We start from the raw sequence: 25551 nt of genomic DNA on the forward strand, positions 1-25551 counted from the left end.
GGCTACCGGTCGACCCTGGCAGACCGCGGAACCATGAGCCGGATCGTCGTAATTTATTATTAAAATATATTCCCTGTCGAAAGGGTGGAGCCTGGTTCGACCAATGGGCACGCGTCGCGTGCCTAGAGTCGTTAGGGCGGTTGGAAATTGATAAGAATGCATCGTCGCTCGACGCCGACGGTGCGGCCTTTAATCAGCTCGTGGCGAGTTGCGAAACCGTGCTTCTACATCGACTCGGCGCGACGGGGAACGAATCTATCCCCCAGAATCCGGTAATCGTAACGTGTATGCCTCGCTCCACTCTGCGTCTTCGACTTCCTTTTTTCCTTACTTTATATCCGCTTAATGCAAAAGTGCTCGCATTTTTCCTTCTTCTCCGTCGAGCCATCGGAAGACAGTATTTACTTGGACTTGATCGCTGTTGATAATATGATTGGCATCAAGGGAGTATAGAAATGGACACCAGAAGCTTTACAATAACAACTATTTATTTATAGGTAATAATGCTGAATTACAATGAATACACTTTTTGCCTCGATACTAGATTGTATAAGTCCGATCGCGAAATCGTAATCGCTCGTCGTCATCGTGTTACTCGGTAGTCTGGCGATACTGCATTTCCCCACCCGACCCCCCGCCCTGTAAATTTCTTTTCCCCTGTACGCAACCCACCCCTCTGACCCACCCCTGGTTTTATCCTGCATTTTCTCGAATCGCGTTCACGCGAGTTTTACCCGGCTCGTCGAAGCAAGAATCGTCGAACCGTTCCTTGATCCTTCGCGTTCAAAGACCTCGCGTCGTCGACGATTCTCGATTAGACGAGTATTGACCCCGTTCGATTGGTAATGTGTGGCGATGGCAAATACAGATGAGCTATCGGTGGTTAAATTCTTCGTTTCACTACGTGTAGCATCGTCTTAACGGGCATTAGCCGGTACGTACGATCTAGACACTATGATTATGTGAACTTTACAACACAAGAACCTTACGGGCAAAAGACTTTGTACATGGATCTTAAATACGACGATCGACCTCGGTAAAATGTCTGTCGTCGATAATATTTAGCGCGCATCTTCTACGAGGTTCGCGTACGCCTCGTTTCGATCGTGAAACACATTTCGCCGAGTTCGATCGATCAACGCAAACGCGGGACACACGCAATACGCATTAGCCTTACTTGTCGACGGTAGTAACTAAGTTTATTTATATATAAATAAGGTTGTTACGGTTTAAAACGCATCGGAGAATCCTCTGCTGTTTCTCTCTCTCTCTCTCTCACACACTCTCTCTCACGCTCTCTTCTTCTCGCTTTCGTTCATCTTTTATTTTTTTTTTCTACTCGACACGTGATCAGGTTCGAATACCCTTCGTTCACGTTTACGTTTTCAAAAGCTCCGTCTTCTCGCACATTTTTCGTCGTCCCTCTTCCTCAGCCCTTTCGTATAATACAGAAAATCGAGAGATTAAAGCACGAATCGAACGCAAATTCGGTCGATCGCGACTCGCGTTTTGCCCGCGAACGATCTGGTCGCGCGGCGCGCTGCCTCGGCGAAATAATATTAATAATAATGATAATAATACTCGAGAAACCGGGGTGACGAGGCGCGACCGATCGTCTCGCGGCCAGCTTAACACGATTAATTAATTCGAGAGTCGTTCGATAATTAGGAGATAGATACCTCTAGGAACGCATGCACGAGCGCACGCACTCTCTTTGCAGTCTTTGAAAGTCATTTAATCCCTCGTTTCGCGGTTACCTGGCCTTCTCGAGCTAAACTTCCCGCCCGTTTTTCGAAACGAGCGAGTCGCGCGGTTTCGACAGTTTCCGGCTCTAATCGGTGCATCCTCGGACACGTGGTACGCGTCGCGCGTATATAAAGGGATTCACCGGGCACGAACGCGCTCATTCGCCGACGACGTTCCCATTTCGAACGTCCATCTCGCTGATATGTGTGTTTCCATCGATTCGACCGTGGCGCGGGTCGAAAGCGACACTCTACCGAGAAAATCGGTCCCCGTCGAGGAACGTTCGCGGATCATTTCCGTCTCGTCGCGCACGTTGTACGAAAACTACGTTCGATCGTTCGTTTCACTCGCACAAGATTACGACGAGCGTTCGCTCTCCGTTCGCTCGCGTTCGTTTCTTTCCTCTTCCTCGATCGATCGTCACTCGTTTTGGCTCGTTAAGCGGTCAGCTCCTCTTCTAGCATCGTCCAGCCTCTTCTAGGTCGCGCTCGTAAAGAGAACCGAGTTCTTGTAGTAACCCGCTCGGGATTCTGAAACAGAAGCGGGTCAAGAGCGGTTGTCCGTGGTCCTGGTGGATCTTAGTCCGTTCGGTAACGCGCGTTTCTCTTTTTGCCCGTTGCTCGATCGACGTCGAAATCGAAAACGCGATCTGGACGGCGACGGTGATTCGAGAAGAAGGTGCAGAAGAAGAAGAACGAGCTGCAGGAGAAGACGAAGAAGCGGTAGAAGAAGAAGATGAAGAAGAAGAAGAAAAGAGAAGACCAGGCGAATGATTCGATGATCGTTCGCTTGGAAGCGGCGCCGCTCACTAATTATCCTTGCCTCTCGAGACGTAGATGAACGCGAAAGGGACGAGAGCTAGCGAAGACATTCGGGATGGAGAAAGAGAGAGCGAGGATGGGCTCGTATCGGGCGCGTTCGTAAATACGAGAGACCGGTCGACTCATCGGCCCTTAGGGGCCCTTTGTGATCGAGCCGCCACTCGCCACTTTTTATCGAACTGTCGCTTATGATTGAAAATCACTACGCGTTTTTAATAGTCCAGCGGATTCGATTTACTCCGTTTCTTCGGTTACGCTCCTCCGCTCCCATCCTCTTCCCTGCATTCTTCCACCTCCGTTTTCTAGAGCAAAGAACGATTCTAATTTAGCGCGTCCCCGTAAAAGCGTGTCGAAAGGGACTTTTCACGGGATACGAAACTCGCGAGAATTTCGACGAAACGACCGTACCGGCAAAAGGAGGTGTGCTTTCGACAGGGTTGTTCGTCATCGCGTCCGTCGGTAACTCTAGCTGCTATCCATAAATTCACCGACGTAACTGTTTAGCTGTGGTTGATACATATTCTCCGTTTTAAGTACACTTTGACTCTGGGACACGATCGTTTCTAAAAAAGGAAAAAAAAAAAAAGAGAAATGGGATATCGGCAACGAAAAGTTATCGTCAGCCACGACGACGAGGTAGTCCTACCGAAAACACACCTAAAGGGAGGAGAGTGGAAGCCGATTCCACGGCTAACAGTTGACTTTAGCGAAGCCGCGGCCAATTAAAGGAGCACTCGTTAAGCGATTGGCCGGTCGGGGTGGATCCTGGACGCGATAGAAAAACGATTATTTACGTGCAGCGTCACGACGGGACCTGTGGAGAACGTTGAAATCACGTGGCACGGGTGTAGGAGCTTTTTGCCGAGGCCTCGAAACTTTCGACGAGTTTCCGTGGCCAAGTTTCTCGAAAGCTGGTGGCGCGTCGTGTGCCGGTGACGCCGCTGCACCGCAAGAAACACCCCACCGAACGCGACCACCTTCGCGGGATTTTCTAATTAAAGATTCCGAAGAAGTTTATTCCTCGACGCGCAAGAAATATCCTAAGCGCGAATCGAGGCGATCTCGAGGAAGCTGGGTAATCGTTGACTCGAATTTCCTTCTCTTCGGGCTTCTCGAAACTTTTGCACGCGAGTAAGATCGAGCTACGCGGACACGTTCGACGAATCGTTGAACCCACCTTGAAGAGGCGACTTGACTTGGTCCCTCTCGGCCGCTTGATGCTGCCGTGATTTTCTCTCCAGTTCGAGTTCTTGCACCAGCGACTCTGCGACAACAAAACAGACAGAAGATTCATTGGTTGATGATAAGCGCGGAAAGAGGAGGCATCTATATAGAATAACGTCGTCTTGGCGTCGATTTCGACGAGGCGTGAAACCAAACGCGCGAACGATGAAACGGAGCGGTAATTAGTGGAAAAGCAGGCAGCGCGAACTGCGAGACAGGGGAAAGGAGATGTAGAAGGGACGAGACAGGGATAACGGACGAAGGCAGGCGTGAAAGGGACGCAGGTTTGCTCACTGAATTCCGCAAGGATTAGGGTGAAAACTGGAAAATGTCCCTTTAATGATATCGCGCCGAATTAACCGTGGGCGAGCCTTCTCGTTTCGGTCTACTTCGTTAAGTCCACGAAACGACGCGACGTCCCTTCGAACGGGTTCGCGTCCTCGGCTCTATCTCGACCTATCTTGCTCGCAAAAATTTTTCCCCGATGTCCTAAACGCGAAAGTGTCGCCGATAATTACCGTTTTCGCACACGGAAATTCCCTAACTAGACACGTCGTTCACGTTGTCTACTTTTAGGCTACGTACTCGTTCGAACGTCGACGTCGCATGTTCTTATTTCTTGCGAAAATTCTTGCGAAATTATCCTAACGAAAATATATGCACATGTATGTATAAGTTTTCGCCATAAAAATATTAACTGTCCGTTATTAGCACGATCGCTATTAACGCTCGCTTAGAAAGGTGCTACAGAATATGCGTAGACACCGTATAATCAAAGATTGATTCCATTTTTTGAATAAAATGATGGAACTTATAATTAAACGTCCCATTCGAACGTAATACTAATCTTCCGTGTCACGTTGGACTTTAAAACTATTTTCATCTCCGTTTTAGAGGCGTACAAATTGAAAATTCATGATCGACGTAGAATCGTGACAGTGGTCTTTCCATCAGCGATCACAGAGGCAGGTTTAAACGATGTCGGTAGCGAACGGTGATCGATTATTTATCGAATCACCAATGATCCCGATAAATCCGCGAGGTCGCGTCGGGTCTTCCGAACGGCGAGTCGAAACTAACCCCGGAGCTAGATCCTGGGATCGAGAGGATTAATCGCGCGTATCGCGCGACGCTGCGAGGAAAGGGGATATTCGACGCGAACGTAATCGGTGAGCGTGAAATGGCGCCTCCTTGGGCAACGAGCAATGGTAAAATCCAATTGCGAGGCCATTAAATCCCAGTTAACCGGCGTAAGACCGAGCGAGAGAACTCGGCGTCGCGTCCCGGCGCGGCGCGGCGCGGCGGTTCGCGCGGCACCGAGAAACGTCGGGGCCGAGATTCCATTATGCTTTGAGCAACAATAGCTGAGGGCTGTTTCGTGGGTGTGAATTCGTGCGTTCGTCAGGGCTGTTATATTCCACGGGACTCTGGGCCAACTAACAGCCAGACCCGAGCGGTGTTTGCGTTTCGCTCAGCCAAATTACCTCTGGCGCCCTTATCCGCGCGCGGGGCGTTTCGTCCCTTTGATATCCAAATGACAATTTAACTGCACAAGATACGCCGCCCGCTTCGAGATTGAGAGAGGGTCCCGAACGAACGTTTCCTCGTTGCTTGCCCCAATTCGTCGACCGACTAGGGATCGAACGGTACCGCCAAAGTATCGAAACTTTCATCGATTTCTAGTAGCGACAAGCTTGATACGATACGTATATGCACGGAACTCGCAGGAAGAAGGTATCAAAGATTCATGGGTATATCGAATTTACAAATTCGTCGGTTTGAACGTTTAAGCTCCAAAAACTTGGGATATCGATTTATTCTCGAACAATGTTCGATCCAATTCCTTTGCCTCGTGGAAAGGAGTAGCAGAAGAAGAAGGAGAAGAAGAAGAAGAAGAAGAAGAAGTAGAAGAAGAGGAAGAAGAAGAAGGAGAAGAAGGTTTGGTAAATGCAGCGTAGAAACGCCGCTTCGAAGGAGGCACGTACGTCCGTGGATCGACCGACTAATAGTTTTGCTACCGTATTACACACCCTGACAAATCGCGCGAACAATGAAAACAATTTCAGACGGTGTCGGACGAGCGTACGGCCGTCTTCTCGGGCCTAAACGGGGCCGGTATTGTGCTCGTCCCGGGCCCCGATTTTTTCGGCTGTTGACTTCGCCCAGAGGCCCCGAGACTTCGTTGAAAGGAGAGCCTCGAACTGTATCCGGTATGACTGTGCGTTTATCCGCACGTAATTAACTGGCGCACAATGCATCGCGAGAAGGCCAACTCGCTTCACGGGAGGAGACGAAGAAAAGGAATCGAAGCGGACTAGGTGGGAGCGAGGATAAAAAGAAAGTAAGAATAACAGGAACGCTTCTCGAAAATCTTCGTATTGTGGCCGCGATCTGGAATCTCGTTGTTACGCCATGCCACGCCGCTTCGATCGATCGATGTTTTTTGCTCGAGCCATCCGCTATCTTCCAGCGATTCTTCGTCGTCGCGGCGCACGATAGATGCACACATTGTACCCACCTTAAGGATTTCGTATCGTTTACGGACACTGCGTGCGAAGAAAAAATGCCTGGCGCAACGGTCAAGAATGTATCGGCGATTCTCCGATTTACACGGAAAATCATAACGTTGCGAACCGAACTGTGCCTGAAGCGTAACGAAATATTTGACTTTAGCGCGTTGCGAAATCGGTAAAGACGGAAGATGGTTCACCGTGTACGAACAGCGGACGAAAAATTGTTCGCGAGCGATCACGCCGCAGCGAGAGAGTGTCGGGTTATTAGGCTGCCGTGTAATAAGTAATTTCAGAGACGGGGAGGGTATCGTGACCTCGGTTCGTCGAAAAACAAACGTCGCAGCGGGTTCGACGATCCTCTCGCGCGAGCATCGAAGAATCTCGCGTCCCGACCACGGTAATTGGTCGAGCGGATCGAGTCGAGGGTTAGCGAAGTCGAAGAGAAAAAGAGTGGATACGGTGGAGAAAAAGAAGCACAGCGAGGGGGTGGGGCAGGAGGGACCGGAAAGAACGGAAAGACGTAGGAGGAGGTGGTGGCGGGGGTTGATTTCGTGTAGCGCCGCGTTTTTAATGCTCTGATCTTTATGTAAAACAGAACACGGAGGGCGAAACAGGGCCTGAGAAGGGGGATGGAGGAGGATGCAAGGGGGAGAAGGCGAGGATAGGCGCTCGAGCACCAAGCCGACCGTGAAATTGTATGAATCAAGGAGGTGCACGGAGGAGAGAGAAACGCGGAGACACAAAAAGCGGCGACGCGAGCCGAACAAAAAGCGTAGATGCGAGGACGAAGAGGATGAACGGACGTTCTTCGAGGATGCTCGCGTTCGCTTCGATATCCGATGGAAACGCTTTTCCCGTTGTTCGACGCGACTGAAAACGAATTTAATTTGCTCGCGATTACCGTTCGTGCATTCGTGCCCTCCGGCTGATACGGAATCGCAAGTCGAGCGTCGCTCGTTATATCACGGTCGACGACAAAGCTGCGAGCCTTTTGCGTATTACACGCTCCAGCTACGCCCAAGACAATTCGAGTGCCAGTCTTTTCTAGTGGATGACCAAACGTTCATACTTTTATTTCGATCGTTACTTTCGCCGACAAAAACCCCTTACCAACACAGATTTACTCGACGAAGCTGTCAAGTCGCCAGATTTCCCTTCATTCGTATTTACAAAGAAAACAACTCGGATATTTCTAGCGTAAGCACAATTTGCCTTTTCTTCGTCGAGAAAGTACCAGATATTCCATCGAGATACGCGAACGAATTTGCAACCTTACTACCGGTAGTTGTACATTGTATCACTCCTCGCTTCGTTCCGGTTTTACGGTCGAGAGTTTCGCAAGTATAATACGATGCCAGAACGAAACTCGGGCACGCACGTTTCACGGCGTACAGAGCGGCTGGCACACGTTTCGAATCGGAGCGTTTAACCGGGATTCCGATTGTCTCGACTGCGAACAATTTGGGAAATCGTGCGCGTTCAACGCGTCGACGTCGTCGCGAGAAAGGCAATTCCTACGTTTCGGTATTGTTACGCGTAACCTGAATCGAAACTTGCACGAGGTATCTCCGATAAAGAATATTTCTCGAGGTACGCGCGTTCAAGTATTCGGTAGAAGAGATAAACGGCGAAGAAAGGACGAGGCGGAATAAGAGAGGACGGAGCCGGTACTCCCTGTCGCGATGAAACGGGCGACGGGAGGAACGGTGGGAAAGACGAAGAGACGTTATGGTTGCCGCGAAATTATTGCATATAGTCTGAATATTAAAGCGTGGCGGAGTGCTCGGTTGTACTCCTCCTCGGATGGTGGATGCCGGATGATGGACGCGAAGGAATCGTCGTGTGCGCTTGTGCGCGCGACCGTGTACAATGTACGGTGTATGAGAACGTACAGGAGACAAGGACAGGGACAAAAGTAAGAGAGTAAGAGACAGAGAGGGGGTGGCGAGAGGCAAGGATTTAAGGGAAACGAAGGGAACGCGGCCGAAGGAAAGGAGTGGGAGGACAGGTAACGCCACCGAGAGCCACGGTGGCCGCCGGGGAAATTACGGCTCCTTCCTTACTTGCCAGAGATGTGCATAAACTCTGCATTACGTTCAGTGGCGCTCATACACGGAATCGGCTACCGAGAGCAGAGATTACGAGCGCGATGCCCGCGGACAAGCGAAAGTCGTCGAGCCTATTAAACGCTACCGTCGTTCCTTTCGATTTCTTCCTTTTTCTCCTTCGCGAATCTTAACTCTGACTCTTCGGGAACAGATTGTTACAGAGAATTCTACTCGCGTATTCGATTCGTGTCCGTACGCGTGAAACTTCTTTAAAGGTACTATTTGCTCCGTTCGCGAATTCCCTGTTCCTCGACGCAGCATCCGAGCGACTATAGTTACTTTTTTCCTCCTTTCAGCTATCCCACGGATCGTCGTGCCTTCTCTGCAATTTCCCGCAAAGTTGAACGCGTCCCAAGGCGAATGAGAGGCGCTGTTCGTATAGAATGCATGACGCGAAGACACGACGGCCCCGAAGTCCCCCCGGTGGCGTAAGTACCTAACCCACCTCAGACGACGACGTTACGTCGACCTATGCTCCTCTCTGTTGCTCGCTCGGCTTCTCCACTCCCCTCCCCCGCCACCCCATCTAAATCTCCGTTGTTTATTGCAAATGGATTCCGCATCATAATGCCCGGGTGGCTGCGGGACCCTATTCAAATACCTCGTGTTTCCTCGTCAGAACCGACTGCCTCCCTCCCCCCGGAGTTTGCCTACCCTCACCGTGTGCGGGGTTGTTATTGCCCCCGGCGTGATTGTTCCCTCTCTCTCTCACGCGTACGCACACTCTCTACCGTCTTCTCTCTTTATCGAGATCTTTCGAATAATTTATTTTGCACGATACCAACGCGACCTGTGCCTCTTTGCCCTCCTGCCGGTGCCTCGCACGCCCCCGAGGTCTCCTCTTTTTTGTTCGGGTAATCGAGGATCGAAGTCACTCGGCCGGAAGATCAGAAAAATTGAGTGGATCCTAATACGGGAACGCGATTATCCGAATTAGCGGCTTGCCACGGGTCCTCGCCCTCTTTTCATCGCGGTCGGTCCGCTCCCTCGTCGTGGATGGAAGAAGGGTGCCCGCGAGGCTCGTCGCTTTTCTTAAATTTCACCCGATACCTATTGTTATATATCCTGCTACCTCGTTTTCCAACCCTGTGTCGCTCTTCTCCAGCTCGACTACCCTCGGTTGTTCGTTCGACATCGTTAAAACGCGATCATTCTTTCCCGCACTTTTCGAATTTAAATAGTATCCTTGCGACGTCTCGGTACTTTCGAACGTAACAAGTATATGATCGTCGAGGACGAAATACTCGGTGCCGGACATCGTTAAACGAGTTACGATCTGTTTGCTTATAACCGTACCGTGCGAGAAATACGACGCGCAGCGATAATCTAGGTTGACTGGGCGATTGCGCATAAACGGACGTTTAATCAGCGTGCAGCGAACTGACCTTGATAGTTCTGCCAGAAGGCGGACGCTTGGCTGCCGATGAGATCCAAGCCGTATCCCCATGCTGGTTTCTCAGGCGTGGAAGGTTGTTGGGAAGGACGCTGCACTTGGGCCTCTCTGTACTGTTGGGCCTGCTGTTGCTGCTGAAGGGGTTGCTGAGACGACGGCTGCTGCGAGGATTGTTGTTGCGACTGCGAGTGCACCGGACTGGCTTCCGGTGGCTCCGAACTCGTACGCGCCTCCGCCGTCACGTTTTCTAAACGTAAACGAAATAATAATCGTATTCGTTCGATCGATCATCGGCAGCGGGTAAGTCGAACGCGCGCCGCGCCGCGCCGCGCCGCGAGCAGGTGACGACCCCTCGAACAACCGCCTTACAGAGGCGTATTCGCGTGCTCCGTTTCATTCGAAATTAGTATCGCTACTCTGTCTGCTTCTGACAGGGTTAATCAGCGGCAACGGAGCAACGACGATGTTGCGACTCGAACGGGAACTCTCGCGTTCTCTGTGTATATCGGAATAAGAGATTTCACTTAAAGGGTTTCGAGGCTCGGCTCGAGTTTTGCTAGTGACAGGAAGAGAGGGGTGCCGCGGTGGCCTCTCGCTGCCGTTGGTCCTGTCGCCACCCTCGCCGTGGAGAATCGCGGCGTTTATCGTCGAACGAGAACCAGGAGGACGATCGTGTCGGGGGAAGAAGAAGGGGTAAGGATCTTCCCGGCGGCAGGGGATAAGTAAGGAATCGTATTCTGCCGGGTGTCAGGCTGTTTGCTCTGCGTCGGCGAATTAATTAATTTATTCCGAGAGATCAACGGTAGCCCCGAGGCTCTCGGTGCACGGATCCTCGACGAGGAAACCAACTCCGCGGAAACTCTCCGGTATCCGGATCGTCTTTCGTCTTCGGATAATCTCTACAGAGCAAGCAACCAACGTTTTCCCGACTTTTTGCTTTAACTTTCGTACTCGCGCTTACCGGTAATCGCTCTGACTTGCTCGGAGGATGCCCCCGTTGCCTTCAACGCCTCCTCGAGCTGCGTGCGCCTCTTGATCTCCAGGTCCAGTTGCTCCTGCAAGCGCTTCCTTGCCCTTCGTTCCTTCTTTAAGCGTTTCTGGTACATCACTGCAATCACGAGAACGAAAAAGAATCGTTAGACGTTTCTCGCGAGCCGGACGCGTGTCGCGCGCTCTTTCGGACACGCTTTCGACGGACACCTGTTAAAACGGTTTAACGGGACGGTTCGGGTCCCTGATTCCCCAGGTGGTGGAACCCTGGCGCGGTCAGAGTCCAACGAAATTATCTTGGCGTATCATTCTACCACGGGGGGTTTCACGGCCAGCACAGGGGGCCTCGGACCTCGAACGCATCGTCTAAGCGGGGGTCTGATCGTCTCGTCGGCTACCGTGCACGCCTGTCGACGATGCCTACCGATCAACATCGACGTCGATCGATCGCCCGATCTACCTATCGATCGATCTACGAATCGCGAACCTGGTTAAACCGGTTTCCCTCCCACCATTCGCGAACGATTTTTCTTTTTCCTACGATTGCTCCGTGGTTGTCGAGCGATCGCTATCGCTTTATTTAGATAGAGATCGGATCAAGCATGTGACCAAAGTTCGTTTCTCCGAAGATTCCTAGTTCGCGAACTAAACGAAAGATTCGAATAAAACGGAAGGAAGCGTCGATCCGCGTGCGAACTCTCGCGGTACCGGACGCGCGCGTAAGTAGATGTCCGACATGGTCAGACGCGTCCCCGTAGCCTGCTGGATCGAGAGATCGTTCGGATCTCGGGCTCGGGTCGGCACGTTTGAACCGTTTCTCCTCTTCTCCGGCACGGTTTTAATTATTTTCCGTCATTGTGAATCCGACGCGTCCGGCCATTGTGTTTTGCCGGAGTAACCCGTTGCCGCCACTTTTGACCCGATCTCTCGCGAACCTGGCCTTTGTTGTCGACGCCTTTATCGATCCGATCCTCGGTCGCGTTGGGATCGACGAGGCCGTCGTCACTTACGGGTTCAGTTTCCACGGAACAGAAGCGAATCACGGGTGTCTTATGTTACGAGAAGCCTGTGTTTAAAGTGGAAGTTGGTAGTTAACCTCCAATTAGTCTCGTCACTCGGGAAACGAGCCCGACCGGGCTCCGCTGTACAAACGCATCGTCATTTTCGACCTATTCCTTCGGATGTTATGTCCGAGGATCTATAAGGGTCCGATATCACGTTTAACTTTCATGGTATTCGTAAGATACACCGTCGCCCTGTTTTTTGCGATAGCGTCGAACGGTCGAAGCGACAGTGTTAGGTATTTAAAGGTCGATTTCTCTCGACCACGGAGGAAGAACAAGTCGAAAACAAAGGTAGAGCACCATCGACCGGTATCGTACGCGCGATCGGCAGGTGGTGATCGATTGAGCATCACTGATACATGATTGATTCCAGGCAGACAAGGCGCAGACAACCCCTTTGCCCCCTCTATACCGTCACGGTGCCGGTTTCCCTACCCGCGCGACTACACCTTTGTCTTTCACCTTGCTGCTCTTGTTCTTACCGGCTTTCGAGGACTGCGGTATTCCACTCTCTCTTCCCGTCAGCGGTCGAAATAATAATTCTAGATTGGCTCTTAAAATCGATCGATCTCGAAATCGTTAGATTTCCCAAAATATTTTCAAAGTATTAAATTTGGTAATTTACGAATTTGAAAATGCTAATCGGCAACTAGAGAGTTAAGTTCGAATCGTACCAGCATTATCGACAACGTTCAAAGATCGAATAACGAACGTTGAAAGCCGATAAACGAACGAGTTTACGCTCGACAAGTTGAAACTGTAACGATCATCGCGTCGTATCGTTTCTGTGTTTCGAATCGCCGTACAGGTACCGTCTCGCCGGTCGAATAGGTGTGCAACGACAGCAGGGTGAGGAGAAAACGCGAAGAGGGTGCGGAGGAGGAGGCTGGGGGCGAGAGGAGAAAGAGCGGCTCGAGAGGGTAGGGGAGGGTGAGGGAGAGGGAGACGGAGAGAGGGAGGCGAAGCAAAGTACGGGTGGCGGGTGGGATAAGGTTGGAAGGGGACAAGCAGACTTCTCTTGGGCGGTAGAAGCGGGCGGCATGGCACGAGGGGGGCGCAGCATTATGATGCAAAGATGGCGCGGCTGCGGCACCCTAGAATTAGCTCGAGCACTCGCCATTGGCCGCTCGGCAAACCACTCCTTCGGTAACAACCGACTGCATACGTTGCATACTAAGGATACACGCGAGCCGGCAAAGAATTGCCTCGTACCGGGCTCAGTTCGAGCCCGATTTCCACCTACGATTCCGAACGGTGCCCGAGCTTTTCTTCTCGCGTACCTTCGAGCCCTCTCCGTGCGCCGTTGACCTTTCGCGATTTCTCGCGACCCACCGATACCAACGATTTCGTTGCACGATCCGTTCGCGAGAAGCAGCTTCGTCGATTCGTCGCGGACAATAATTCCGCGATCGCGAAGGCGTACGATCCTCCGGTGAATTTCGTTCCGCCTCGACTCGAACGTAACAGCCGTGTAACTGTTCCCCACAGTGTCGAGTCATCGATACGATTTTTCCATCGGTGCTCGTGTTCTCGTTCGGGAACCGCAAGCGGCACGAAGGCCGGTCGCCGCTCGAACTTCTCTATTCTTATCGGCGGAACGACGCACACGGAGAAAGAAAGCCGCGGTCGTGGTTAGGAAATCGGAACCGGGATTGTAGCACGCTCCTCGTTGCCCGAACGGCCTGATAGATCGCGGATAGTCGAGACGATGAATAATCGGTCGCGGCGACAAAACGCGAACGACGGAGTACTCGCGGTTCGCTCGCCGGGGAAATTAGAGGGTGGTTGACGAGAGTAGCGGAAAGCCACGTGCACGGAATAATGCACGATAAAAATGATTCGTACGCGTAGAGCGTTCTATTCGTTTTCCCGACTTTTGGGACGAACCGAGTACTTTGGTAAATAATCTCCGTTGAAAAGAGAAAAAGGAGCAGGATAGAGACGAAGCGAGGTCTCTCTTTGGCCACGTCAAAATATATCAGCTACCGCTGTGCGTTCGCTTAGAAATCCTCTTGGCCGCTGTCCGCGCGGACTACCCACGTCGAAGACTCTCGCGGACTCTCGACCGCGACGCGTCCGCCTACGTTTGACGCTCGCTCGAGATCCCGTGGGCCGATATCGATCTGGCCGTTGTCACGGCTCTGGAATTCTCCTGCCGTGATTTCGCTCGTCGACCGCTTCGGGGCTGTATTTCGAAGTCGTCGCCTATCTCCAGAAATTAGCGGCCAGCCACGTAAACAATCGAGGGAAACGCGAGTGTACAAATCCAATAGGGAAACCCGCAGAAACTAATATACAAGACCGGTCGTCTTACCCGGACCGCGTTTAATACACGCTGCCGACGCGGAACGGCGGAGAGAACAGGCCCTCCGGGAATAGCAATATGATTTACATTTTGAGGTTATATTGACCATTCCCGGCACCTGCAGCACTCCGCTCCTTCCTAGTCCGCGGGCGATACGCCGTCGATGACCGGGATTCGCTTACGAAAAATTAATAGCTGCCTTCATTCGGAACTTCGCTTTTCCCTCAAAGATGCCTCGATCGTTTTTGCAACTATGGACGGGAGAAGTACAACCAGAATCGTGACACTAGAAAGATCGTCGACATCGAAGAGACGGAACAACTTTTGTCAAAATCTTTGTACGCATGGTTCTTTATCGATATAAAGTATTTTGAATAGTTTCAAACTCGGTTCGTGTTCGGCATCGTAAGTCGATAGTCGGAAGAATTCGATCTGTAAGAAGCGACGAACAAGGAGGTAGACCGAGTAGTTTGCGAAGTGCAGAGGGGTCGAAGGAGGTTGTCCGCGCGCACTTAATGCGTAATTACGATTCATGAAGGCGGATGAACTGGCGGCGTCTGGACGAACGCGTAATCTTGGCCGAATACGTCCTCGAGGGTCGAGAAGCGAGCGAAACAGCCGTTAGCCGGCGTTAGCCGTCGTTTAAAGGGGTTCTTACGCACCTACTCGAGACGCGGGAGTAGCGAGCTTCTCCGACGGACAGCATCTGTGCTCTACGGCTCTCGATATCCATACAAAGCCCCGTCCGCTTGAATAACATTACGTTCGGACCGCCTCGTACCGCACGATTATAGTCCCAACGAACGTCGATAGTAGTTAGACCGTGTATCCTGTGCGAATGCTAATTTCGGACGGCGAAACGATGCTTGGGCTCACCCGTCCTTTGCCGGTAATCGACGAAACCGCGAACCGATGTCTTCCGGTTATATCCTTCCTCCTCTTTCTTTTTTCCTACGTATACACGTACGAGACGACACGATCGAAAACTCTTCGCGTAGAAGCCGATCAGGGAAACGCGAAAGACAGCGGAGATAACTAACGTCGATCAACGAGTCGGTGATTTAACGTTTCTTTTTAATCGCGTGAAAAACAATAGTTCCGAACGAGTCGAAACCACCGCCATTCACAAACACGCGATGACGCAGTCATGAAACTCGAACCGAACACGAATAAAGCTATCAATTGCGTATCCTACTCGCGAAACAAATATACTAAGAAATTTTCGAATACACCGTGTACAGAATCGATCTTTCGACAGACTCGGAAGAGATTCGCGACAAAGAGAGAATCCCACCCTCGTTCGGTTAGGTTTGTCGGGGGTTGATTCTCGTTCAAATATCAATTTTGCGGTGACAACTTTTCGCCACCCTCCCGTATTCCGTGACCCATATGGAAATGGAGATCGGTCATCGGAATCCAGTTTGCGAGTGGAAACATCCCCGAGAGGGTCAAACCGTCTCGCGCCCCTGTTCTCTTCGTCCAAAGTCAACCCCCGTCGCGTCGGTTCCTATGGCTCTGCGCGCGTCAAGGAACGTCGTAAAGTCGAAAGCTTTTCGCTTTTACGTATTATTCTTTTATCCGATATCGGAATAGCCGGTATCCGGCGGCGAGATATTTTCGAGAGGGATGAAAATCCTCTTTCGATTTTCTCCCTTTGAAACCGTTCCGTGTTCCGTGTTTCATGAACGTCGAATAAGCTACGATTCGGCGAGCGTCTGCTTCGTTTCGCTGCTTGTTTTTATAGAACAAACTAATTTATCCTATTAACATCCGTTGCGCGTGCACGCTGGCTCTCTTTTGTTTACGCGGCGTTTTAGATTCGCGATGAAGGAAAGAACTCGGTTAGTAACTGGCAGTGGACGGCAACGAAGGGGAAACGCTGCGCCATAGGCGTAGTTGAAATCATTTTTTCAACGGATGTCGGAAACGTGTTTTTTTTTTGCGTTTTTACGATTGAAACGGTGATCGACAGCTTTTTTGTCGATAATATTTTTATAAAGCGGTCAAGCGACGTTTGATAGCGGTTTATTTAGAAGCCTGGTCCTATCTTGGCAAGCCGTTCCGTTTTCTTTCGTTCTCGACGCGTTTCTTATTCGCGAAATCGTCAACCGAGTCGCGAATTCGCGTTGAACTCCATCGAAGCGGAAGGGAATGTCTGTCGGTGTTACTTTCCCTCGGTTCGCCTTCTCGTTGAAGATCTCGGCGCGCGTCGACGTCGATGGAACATATAATCCTGATATCTGTCGGTTTTCGGGCAATAAAACACGCGTCCCATAGACACGGGGTGGCCGAAAACTGCCTCTGCTCGCCACCGATAAAGAAAACGCCGGGCTGATACCGATCCCCCCCCGGTTACGACTCGTCCCATTCCCGACTCCAGAAACTTCTGCCCCGTTCTCGTGGTAGTGGTACGTCTGATTTTTTTTTTCTCGACGCCTGGCAGCGGCGTTTCGCGCGTAATTGCCAGTCCTTGGGACGTAACGAGCTCCGAGGTCAATCGGCTCCCGTTAACCGACGAACGTGCGCGCGAAATGCGTTATCACGGCACAACCCCATCATCCCGTTCCATCGACGATCATACTTACCCGATAATACAATATAAATCGGTCGAAATTAATATATGCCGCTCGTAACTCGTCAACGATTGCTACCTTTAAAACAATTACCCGAGGAATAGACGCGTTACCGATCCTGTCCCTTCGTTCCTCGAGATTCACCCGAGCGGATCGACTTTGACCTTTTTTCCTCGTTCTGGTCGTCGATTCGTCAGGGACGAAGATCGGTTCGCCAGAGGTCGAACAAAACGGCTCCGGCTATTACGTTTCCACGCGCTGGACCGAGTAACCAGATCGGCCGGTTTCGAATGACTCACGATGCTCCGTTGGACGGTAAACATTTTCGTATTGTTCAATCGCAGCGAGTAACTCGAGTGACGGTTGCAAATTTCACCCCTTAGCCACCCTTTTTCGCGATTGGACCACACCTGATCGATTCGAGGAAAACTGACCATCAATCGCTTCGATCGAGCCGTTTTTACTTTATCTTGTAACCCGAGTTTTCTATTCTTGCGAATACTAATACTACGCGCTTGTATACATACAGCCGCGTAACACGTTTATAGAAAGTCGTAAATTCCTAACATCCTATTTTCCTACGAAATAGTTGTATCAAATTTACGAAGATAAGATTAAGATTGAAGATTCGAATTTACGACAGGAACTTGTTACTTGTCCCCGAAGTCGCGCGAACACGCAACATGTTAAATGACACGATACATCTAACGTTGGACGGAAACGATATTACGACAATGAAAAAAATTGGCCGAATCTTGGAGAAAATTTTTGGCGAAACAACCCGATAAACGCGACGCGTTACATTTTAGCAAGACGCTCTGGAGGAGAAGAACTCGATGGCGAACGAAGGGTGGTGCATACGCGAGGAGGAGACTGAAAATTACCCGTTCGGATTGATCGTCTACGCGCGAAAAAGGTCAAAATAGTTTCACCCCGAGAGCGGGTCGATCAAGAGTATTCGTACACACAGGTGATGAAGTCTCGCCGTAGTCGAACTGGCCCCGTTCGACCGGGCTATTTACAAAAATAACCCGGCATTAGAAACTTCTCTCTCGTCTTGTTTCATCCGTTCGGACCGCGATTACCACGATAACCATCTAGCTAACGTTTTTCGAACTCCGCATCACCAACACTGCCTTTGCCATCGGCATTCGCTGCCATTATATTATAACGCGATTCCTTCGATTCGACTGGCCACCCCACTGTTTCGCTGCTTCTCCGCCCTTCTTCTTTCCGTATCGCTTATTTTCTGGCCAACGAAACGATGTTCACGGGATGGCTGCTAAACTCGAGCCGCCGATGGATATTAAGACCTCGATGTTAGTCGAAAGGTGCCGAACTCGTACGCGTCTACAGGAATGTTACACCGAAATTTGAAGGAAGATGCAGGCTATGTAGAGGTTACGACTCGTGGTATATGTATTTGGAAATTTACAGTGATCGTTAACGACAGCTGAATCAATTAGTTCTTACTACGTATCGGTGCCCGAACGATATCAATTTCACTCGTACCAGTGAAAATACAAATCCAGTCGCAGGAAGATCGGCGACACGATGTTTACCCGACTAAAAGCCGAGCATTGTTCCGTTTATTCTTCCGACAGCCCGTGGCGTTCTCCACGGGGGTTCGCTGTTTTTTCTTCGCTTCCCTCCTCGAGCGTCGATTACGCGATCCGCGTGCAACGATCCTTCGACGAGGTTCCATCTTTTCCTCGAAATATCCAAAACAGCGCGAGGGTGCCGACGAAGGAGGGGACCTCGCGTCGAACCCCGCCGAGTACGTCGTCGAGAACTGTTTTAGCTTATCGCGTTTAATGGCTACCCTCGTCCGCGACGAGAAGCAGGAAGCATCCCCGGGGAGACATACGGTAGCTTAATGGTGATTTTTTGTCGCTATACAACCGTTTTCACCTCGAGTTCGTCGGACACGACAGCCCACGACAGAGCGTCAGCTCGTAGATACAGGAACATCAGTTTTTCTCTTCCCGCGTCGATATAGATGATTCGGCTCGATTACGAGGATAAAAGCGCGGTTCGTCTTCGCGATATATCTCGTAACGGATTCTTCTAGGGAATCGACGCACGAGAATTTCATGCGCAAGAATACGACGCGTCGAAATTGAACGCGCGACGATAACGTTTTAGTTTCTGCGCGAGAATAGCGGAAAAATGTCGTGCACAGGGTGTACCGGAAAAAAGCATGCCCCGTACGAATTAAATTCTTAAAGTTCCCTCGTATGTACGTCGACGAGTCGCATTCCGCGAGTCCCCGGGACATCTAGAATCGAGTTACCTCTAGGCCGTCTTCTCCGCTCTCGGGGGAACCGATATTAATTCCCATAAATTTCCTTTCAACCGGTACGGATACCCCCTCGTGTACCACCCTCTTTCCAGCCGATCTTTCTCTCTCTCTCTCTTCCTTCCGAGAAGCAAAGGACTGTTTGCCTTTTAATCCGGGTATGCAAAGAACGTTATTCTTCTCGACAAAACACCGAGGAGATCGGGGAGACGAGAGTTGAACGCGTAACGGAGCCACGTGCAACAGGGTTACGAGATCTTGCAATATTTAATGTCTCGATGAAAGCTGGTGAAATTCGTCGCCGGTCTTTCCGCGTTCGCAGGCAACGACGCTACGCATCGTTTCGCTCGCTTTTCGAGCACAACGAACTTCTTAGCGTACCGAAGCGGTCGCTTTGCTCGTAAAGTGGCCGTCTTAAACCGGCGCGACGAGAAACTGGCTGAAAGAGCGAAGAAAATTATGGTAATAGTTGGATTACGAATGCATGGAACCAAAGTAGGTACGATAATGTGTTGCAGTCTGAACGGTAACTGAGGGAAAAAGATTCGAGTCTAATTCGTTTGTTGCGTCACGATTTATACGCAAATTATATGCTCCCTATAGATCGAATACCGTTCAACCGCAATTCAGTTTCGAGAAATATATGTTTCTTTCTCAACTCGTTTGCAGCGAAAATGGACGAGCGTGTCAAGACGCGGTGAAGTAATAAGAAAAAATAAAGCGATCGGGATTAATCGGGAATAAGTAGAAAATGTAACGCGTTAAGTAAGATATTTAGTTTCGTTTAGAGGGATATTTTCTCGCGATAGGTAACCGCGATGGAAGATCCATTTCCATTGTCGGAACGCGGTAGAAAGCGGAGCGAGGATTACGTCGTAGGAAAATGAGATCCTTCGTTGAAGTTGTCGTTTGAGTCGGCGTCGGCGGCGGTCACGGCGCAAAGGGAATGTTTGCGGCGTTGGTCGCGGAACGAAGAAAGAGAAAAGCGGGAACAGATTGAGTGGCTGGCTAGGGCAAGGAACGACAGAAGTACCGGAAGGGTGGATGCGTTTCAATCGCAGACCGCAGCCGCGGTTGCTTTTCTTTTTTCTTCTTTTACCGTTTCAGTTTCTGAAGTGGCTCTTCCCTACGCCGCAAAACCCGCTCCGTGTTTATACAATGTAATGGCTTGTGCCAGCATTGTAACGTCGGTCGGCTCGCTCCGCGATTCCCTTTCGGTATTCGTTTGGCACTTTATCACGCCCCTAGATTGCCGCATTAAACATCCAGCAAAGGGAATTTCAACCCTCTGTTCGTCGTCGTAGCTCGTCAACCCTTTCGCGACTCGCGTCCATCGGGTTTCCACGAAGATTAGCGACGATTCGCGACTCTTCCGAGCGAGAAACAAAACTCGATACCTCGACGGAAAGGAAAAAAACGGCCGATCCCACTACGACACGCTCCAAATCTGTCCTCGTTCGCCGCCAACGGCCTCCGTGATCGTCTTCGTCGATCGATGACGCGTTCAGTAATTCAAGAGGGCAAAAGGGAAAAGGGACGAAGTGGAAGACTCTATGGAATTATGGCAGGTGGAAGACGGCCGACCTCCCTGGACGGCGATCGTCGTCTCCAATCTACCAGCAGATATACGGTGTCGCGTTACACGCGTGGCTAACGCTATCGACCCGAAGAGGGAAAGAGACAGGGACAGGGTCCGCGAGCGTACGCGTTACCCGCTCGGCATACAGTCGTGCACGCGTTCCATCGTACCGGGATATAGGATTGCCACACGGGCACATTGTTTACGCGATTCGGTTTCGATCCAAGAACCCTCGACGAACTCTTCGAATATTCGCCTCTTCTTCTGCCCCTTGTATCGACTCGTCGCTGCATAGTCCAGACAAAGACCTTTAGACACTTTCTTCGTGTGCCAATTTTCTAACCAACCCCGTCCACGGAACGACGTTGTATAACTGCGTGCACGAAAAGAGAACGACGCGAGGGTTGAACGGTCTCAGGATCGGACAAAAAGCGGTACAAACGTTAACGAAGCAACGTAATACGCTGGAAGCACCGCCGACGCTCAACCGGATATGACTAGAAGCGGACGATTATGCGCGGATCAAGGGATGCGATCGTGAACGCGATGGGAACGATCGGCGATGAATAAGTCCGGCGCATTTCTCGAAGGATATCGAGAGCAGGGGCTTCTTATGGCGCGCACATCGGGGGCTTCGTTTCGTAACGAATTCCCTGAAATTTTTTTCAGAAACTTGACCGTCAGCCACCCCCTCCCATCGTTGCCAACCTGGCGTATCCGGAACGATTTCTCTACAGAGAGACTCAACTTTTATTTTATTTAGTGGCATTTTCTTTTGCCATTTATCCTCACGACGGAAATCAAATTTCCAAGTAATTCAAGAATGATAAGTCGTAGTAAAAAACTTTGGGTCAGACATTTATGAGCGTTGAAAATGAGATCGTTCGTAAAATGGGCCAATATATGAAACGGAGTAATATTATAAAGATCAGGCGGGAACTCGTCCTCTTATTACGATATCGCAGAAACGCGCACCCCCTCCTGAAGACGAGGCCAGGCTGAAGTGTTCGAAGAAGAACGGAGACGCTGTAATTGCACGAAAGCCAGTCACCGAATTTCAATCACGTCGGTTCCTCCCTCGTCGTAGGAAAATCATCCAGGCATTATGTATTTGCTCTCGAGTATAACCGGTTCGGTAGGTTCACCCTCGCGAAGTCGCTGGCCTCTCTGCGTCCTCTCTCTTCCTCTCTCTGTCTTTGAAATTCGCGCGACCTGTCGCCCCCGTCGCGGTTATTAATATTTGCCGACAATTAACGAACCGACGACCCCTTTAATTCCACCTCTCCACGACTAAGACACGTTCGCAAGATCGATCCGACAGACCATGTTTCTACCTTGTGTTACCGTGAATTTGCGACGCGACCTAACGTTTTGTCAAACTGTTTACCAAAAACGAAAACTTTTAGACGCTTCCTGTATAATCTATCGAATCGTTTCTCTTCGAAAAACGTATCGGCCACGACTTTGTTAGTTTACGGAGAACATCTGTTTTCTGTCTCGACCGTGGACACTCTGAACGCTCCTCGAGTTTGACCTAATTTGGGTACACGGTGTCTTTTTTATCGAAACAACCGACACTGGATGTATACACGATTCGTAATTGAAAATAAACGAAAGAAGGATGCAAAAGAATTTGACACGTGTACGCGTACATATTTAGATAGAAACGCGTTAACTGTCGCAGTGAAAATTGTCGTGTGTGGTCAGACACGCTACAACGTGCTAGCGGCGAAAAATTCGTGTCGCTGCAGCGAACAGTTTCGATGACGAATCATAACTGACTTGATCCAATCTACCGATTACCGATGTAATCCACGCGAGCATCGAAAATGTTGGCTATTTAGGAAACAATCGGAGGAACGAAGGCGTGGTCGTTACGTTATTATTACCGTTACTCGAGGGAGCTCGACGATTCCCTTTTCTTTCAACGAGTCGTGCCACGTATCAATCCCGAAAATACCTGCGAGTAACATGGCACGAGGGCGGTTCCCCGTAAACCGATCGCTTTATTCGTTTGTATATGTCTCCATTAGCTCGCGAACCCCTCAAAGGAGCAGACAACTGCTGTCCTAAATCCTCGTTAGACCGTCTACCTGTCGCGTCTATTTCCGTCTCCCTTTATCTTTTCTCTTGCGTCCGATTCCATTAATTTGCCATTCGATACGTGTGGTTGTCTTAATAATTGACACGAAGTATTCTCGTATCCGAAATATCGCGAATTACGCGATAAAATACGAGTATGAACAGGGTCGCAAGTAACTTTTCGCGGACAGTATCGACGGAACAAAGGGCAAGTTTGTATTTGCGAGGCATCCGTGGATCGTCTTCCTCTTGTTCGGTTTCTCGAGGCGTTCCTTTGCCCCAACACGGATGCCGGTCGCTAGAAACTAGATCCGTAGTTCGAAGTCGAAGCCAGCCGTCGCGTTGAAACAAGCGGGTTCTACTTTGGGAGGTTGGAAAACCCATCATCGCCCGGTGAGGCGGCCAACGGAGAGAGATAGTTTACAGCGCGCTACTTTCACCCTTCCGCTTCTGGACGGTCCAGAGAACCCCTTTCGTACAAAGCTCTCCGGATCCCAGAGCGCGCAAGAGCCCCGGAAGAGACTCGCCGAGGGGGAGGGTGTTCGAGTAAGCGCTCCGCTTACTAAGTACGTTTTGCATCTAAGACGCTCTCCGAGTTTAATTACGGGGCTTTGCGGTGCCGGAGACACAGACGCGCCGAGACAACGAATGCTCGCTCCTGCGCCCCTATGGTCACCCTCGTCCATTTACATCCATATTTAACGTGTTTTTGTCCAATAAATCTGCCGGACGAATAAACAACTTTAAAGCGACACCGCTTACGACATCACCAGATATTTATACCGTAGAACGAAAGGAAATTTAACAGGGTCACTTACGTATTCGAGTATTTGTAACTTGGACGATAATTTTTCGATCAGAATACTACGGGTCAATACCCAAACGAGAGCTAGACAGAGTGCAAATTACTGCACCCGGTAATTCCGAATATCTGAATAAAACAATAATGGTTGAAACATTCATCCTTTTAATTAGTTTCACGCCAGCGCGACGCGGCGATCTCGCCATTTCGTTCTCTATGCAGCAAGCGAGTAAACGATATGAATATAGAAGCTCGTTTAATCGTCGTCCGATTAACTCGCGTATTTCATCGAAATGCGACAATTTTGCTGTATCGATTGCCCTTTCATCGATCAGCGTCCGCAAATACGGATACATAAAATCGAACGCGAATGCCTTTACCCTCGGGCAGCCTGCGTTTACAGCCAAGTTCGACGTTTCAAGACCAGTCGACGTCCATCGGACGTTCATAAATTAATCCACGCCGGACAATAGACAATATTCCTGAAATTCCATCGTCTTGGCAATGAAATTCCCAATGGAAGCGGTTCGGAGGAAAAGCGGGTAGTCCGCGGAACGGTGAAAACGAGGATCGAAGCAGTCGTGTGCGGGCCGCCTAGAAGCGAGAGCATAAAAGCTCGTAGAATGACGTTTTACAAAGGGTCTATCAAGCGTGGAGCAACGTTGATGGGCAACAGATAGGCGGAGGGCCGGTGCAATTTCGCTCGGCGAGCAGCGGCGCAGTCAGCGTCGTCGGCGTTACGATTTTTACGATGCTCCTTTTACAACCGACAAAATGTAATTTTCTGCGATATGTGTACGGACAGTGTACGGGGGGTTCGAAGCCACGGAAACTCAGAAGAGACGGGGTATGATCAGCAGGACGAAAACGGGACAGAACGGGATGAACAGGAGGGCGAAGAAGAAGCGATACACGGTGGTTCGTTTCTCTGCATATTTTTGCTCCATCGATTTAAATATTTTTATAACGGGAGCCGTACTTCCATGACTAAAAGTTCAGTTACTTTTTTAAAATCTTTTCTTCGGAGAAAGTCAACTAAAATAATACGCGCGCATCGCAAAAAAGATCGTTTCTATCGTATGCGAGAAGCCGATCGCTGCAAAGGACCGGACGCATAAAGAATTTTTATTGCGCGTACTTAAAAAATTGAGTTTTGATCAGATTTTAGAAGCGAACGAGCTGTTCGAGGTTGGCGAAAATGGCGCACGAAAGATTTCGCGCGGGAGATGTTTGAAAAGTTCGAGTATGGAAGGGAATCGAAGGTTATTATAACGAAGCTCGATCGTATCGTTCGATTTACCGTGGCTATAAAATTTGAGGAATTTTCAAATAGCTTTTCAAATACGACGTTTATACGCGCGAGGCACACGAGCGGTCCTCGAGGCGTTCGCCTCGTTGGAAATAACTTTGAGCGGCTACGCGGGACGTCGTCGTATCCGCGGCGATCGAATTATTGCGAAGGATCCGCGACTCGGTGTCGATCGTAAATTTCACCGGACAATAAAGAACCACGCCGGATGGGAATTCTTCGTTAAAAGGGAGGCCGCCGAAAAAACGGCCGCAAACGGGGAGGGCTTCTTCACGATGCCGCGAGACCCTGAAAACCTTCCAGAGAGACCTTCGTTCGCGACGTAATTTTTTTCCCCTCGTCCGGATATAGAATACGACGACGACGTTCGTGGCGTTGCTTTGCCACCGCGCCGAAAAAGCCTCCACTCGTTTGCGACCGAATTGATTTTTGGAATTTATCGTGGCAAGCTTCCGTTCGCCGCGGCTTCTCCGCAATCCGCGCGTAAAGAAGTCGAGTTTACGACACGGTTGCACCCGAAAGCACCTTCGACCGGTTAATTGGAAGGCCAGGCTAATCGCGCCGCGGTCCACGAAAGAGTTCTTTGTTCTTTGTTCCAGACAAACACCTTCTCTTCTCTTTGCTTCTCTCCTCTTCTATCCTATCCTATCCTGTCTTATCCCCTTGGTCAACCTTTCCTTTTTTATACTCTCGCGCTCTTTACGGGGTAACTTCCGGTAGAAAAGAGTCGCTCGCTCCCTTGC

At 50.2% G+C, this 25551-nt stretch overlaps 1 protein-coding gene across 3 annotated transcripts in view; it reads right to left on the reverse strand.

The window, feature by feature from the left end:
- Positions 1-470: 470 nt before the first annotated feature.
- The window catches only part of dac (dachshund family transcription factor), a 147711-nt gene continuing 122630 nt past the window's right edge, over positions 471-25551 (reverse strand). For 2 of the 3 annotated variants that reach the window (XM_012297463.2, XM_012297464.2), the window contains exons 9-12: positions 10767-10913; positions 9798-10052; positions 3745-3831; positions 471-2869 (exon numbers count right to left, since the gene is read on the reverse strand). In XM_012297463.2, the coding sequence (XP_012152853.1) occupies positions 2802-2869; positions 3745-3831; positions 9798-10052; positions 10767-10913 (557 nt within the window). In that variant the 3' untranslated portion in view covers positions 471-2801. The remainder of the gene's footprint in view (positions 2870-3744; positions 3832-9797; positions 10053-10766; positions 10914-25551) is intronic. The other variant, XM_012297465.2, reaches the window with a different exon arrangement.

Source organism: Megachile rotundata, chromosome 7 (genome assembly GCF_050947335.1).
Source record: "Megachile rotundata isolate GNS110a chromosome 7, iyMegRotu1, whole genome shotgun sequence".
Classification (NCBI taxonomy): Eukaryota; Metazoa; Arthropoda; class Insecta; order Hymenoptera; family Megachilidae; genus Megachile; species Megachile rotundata.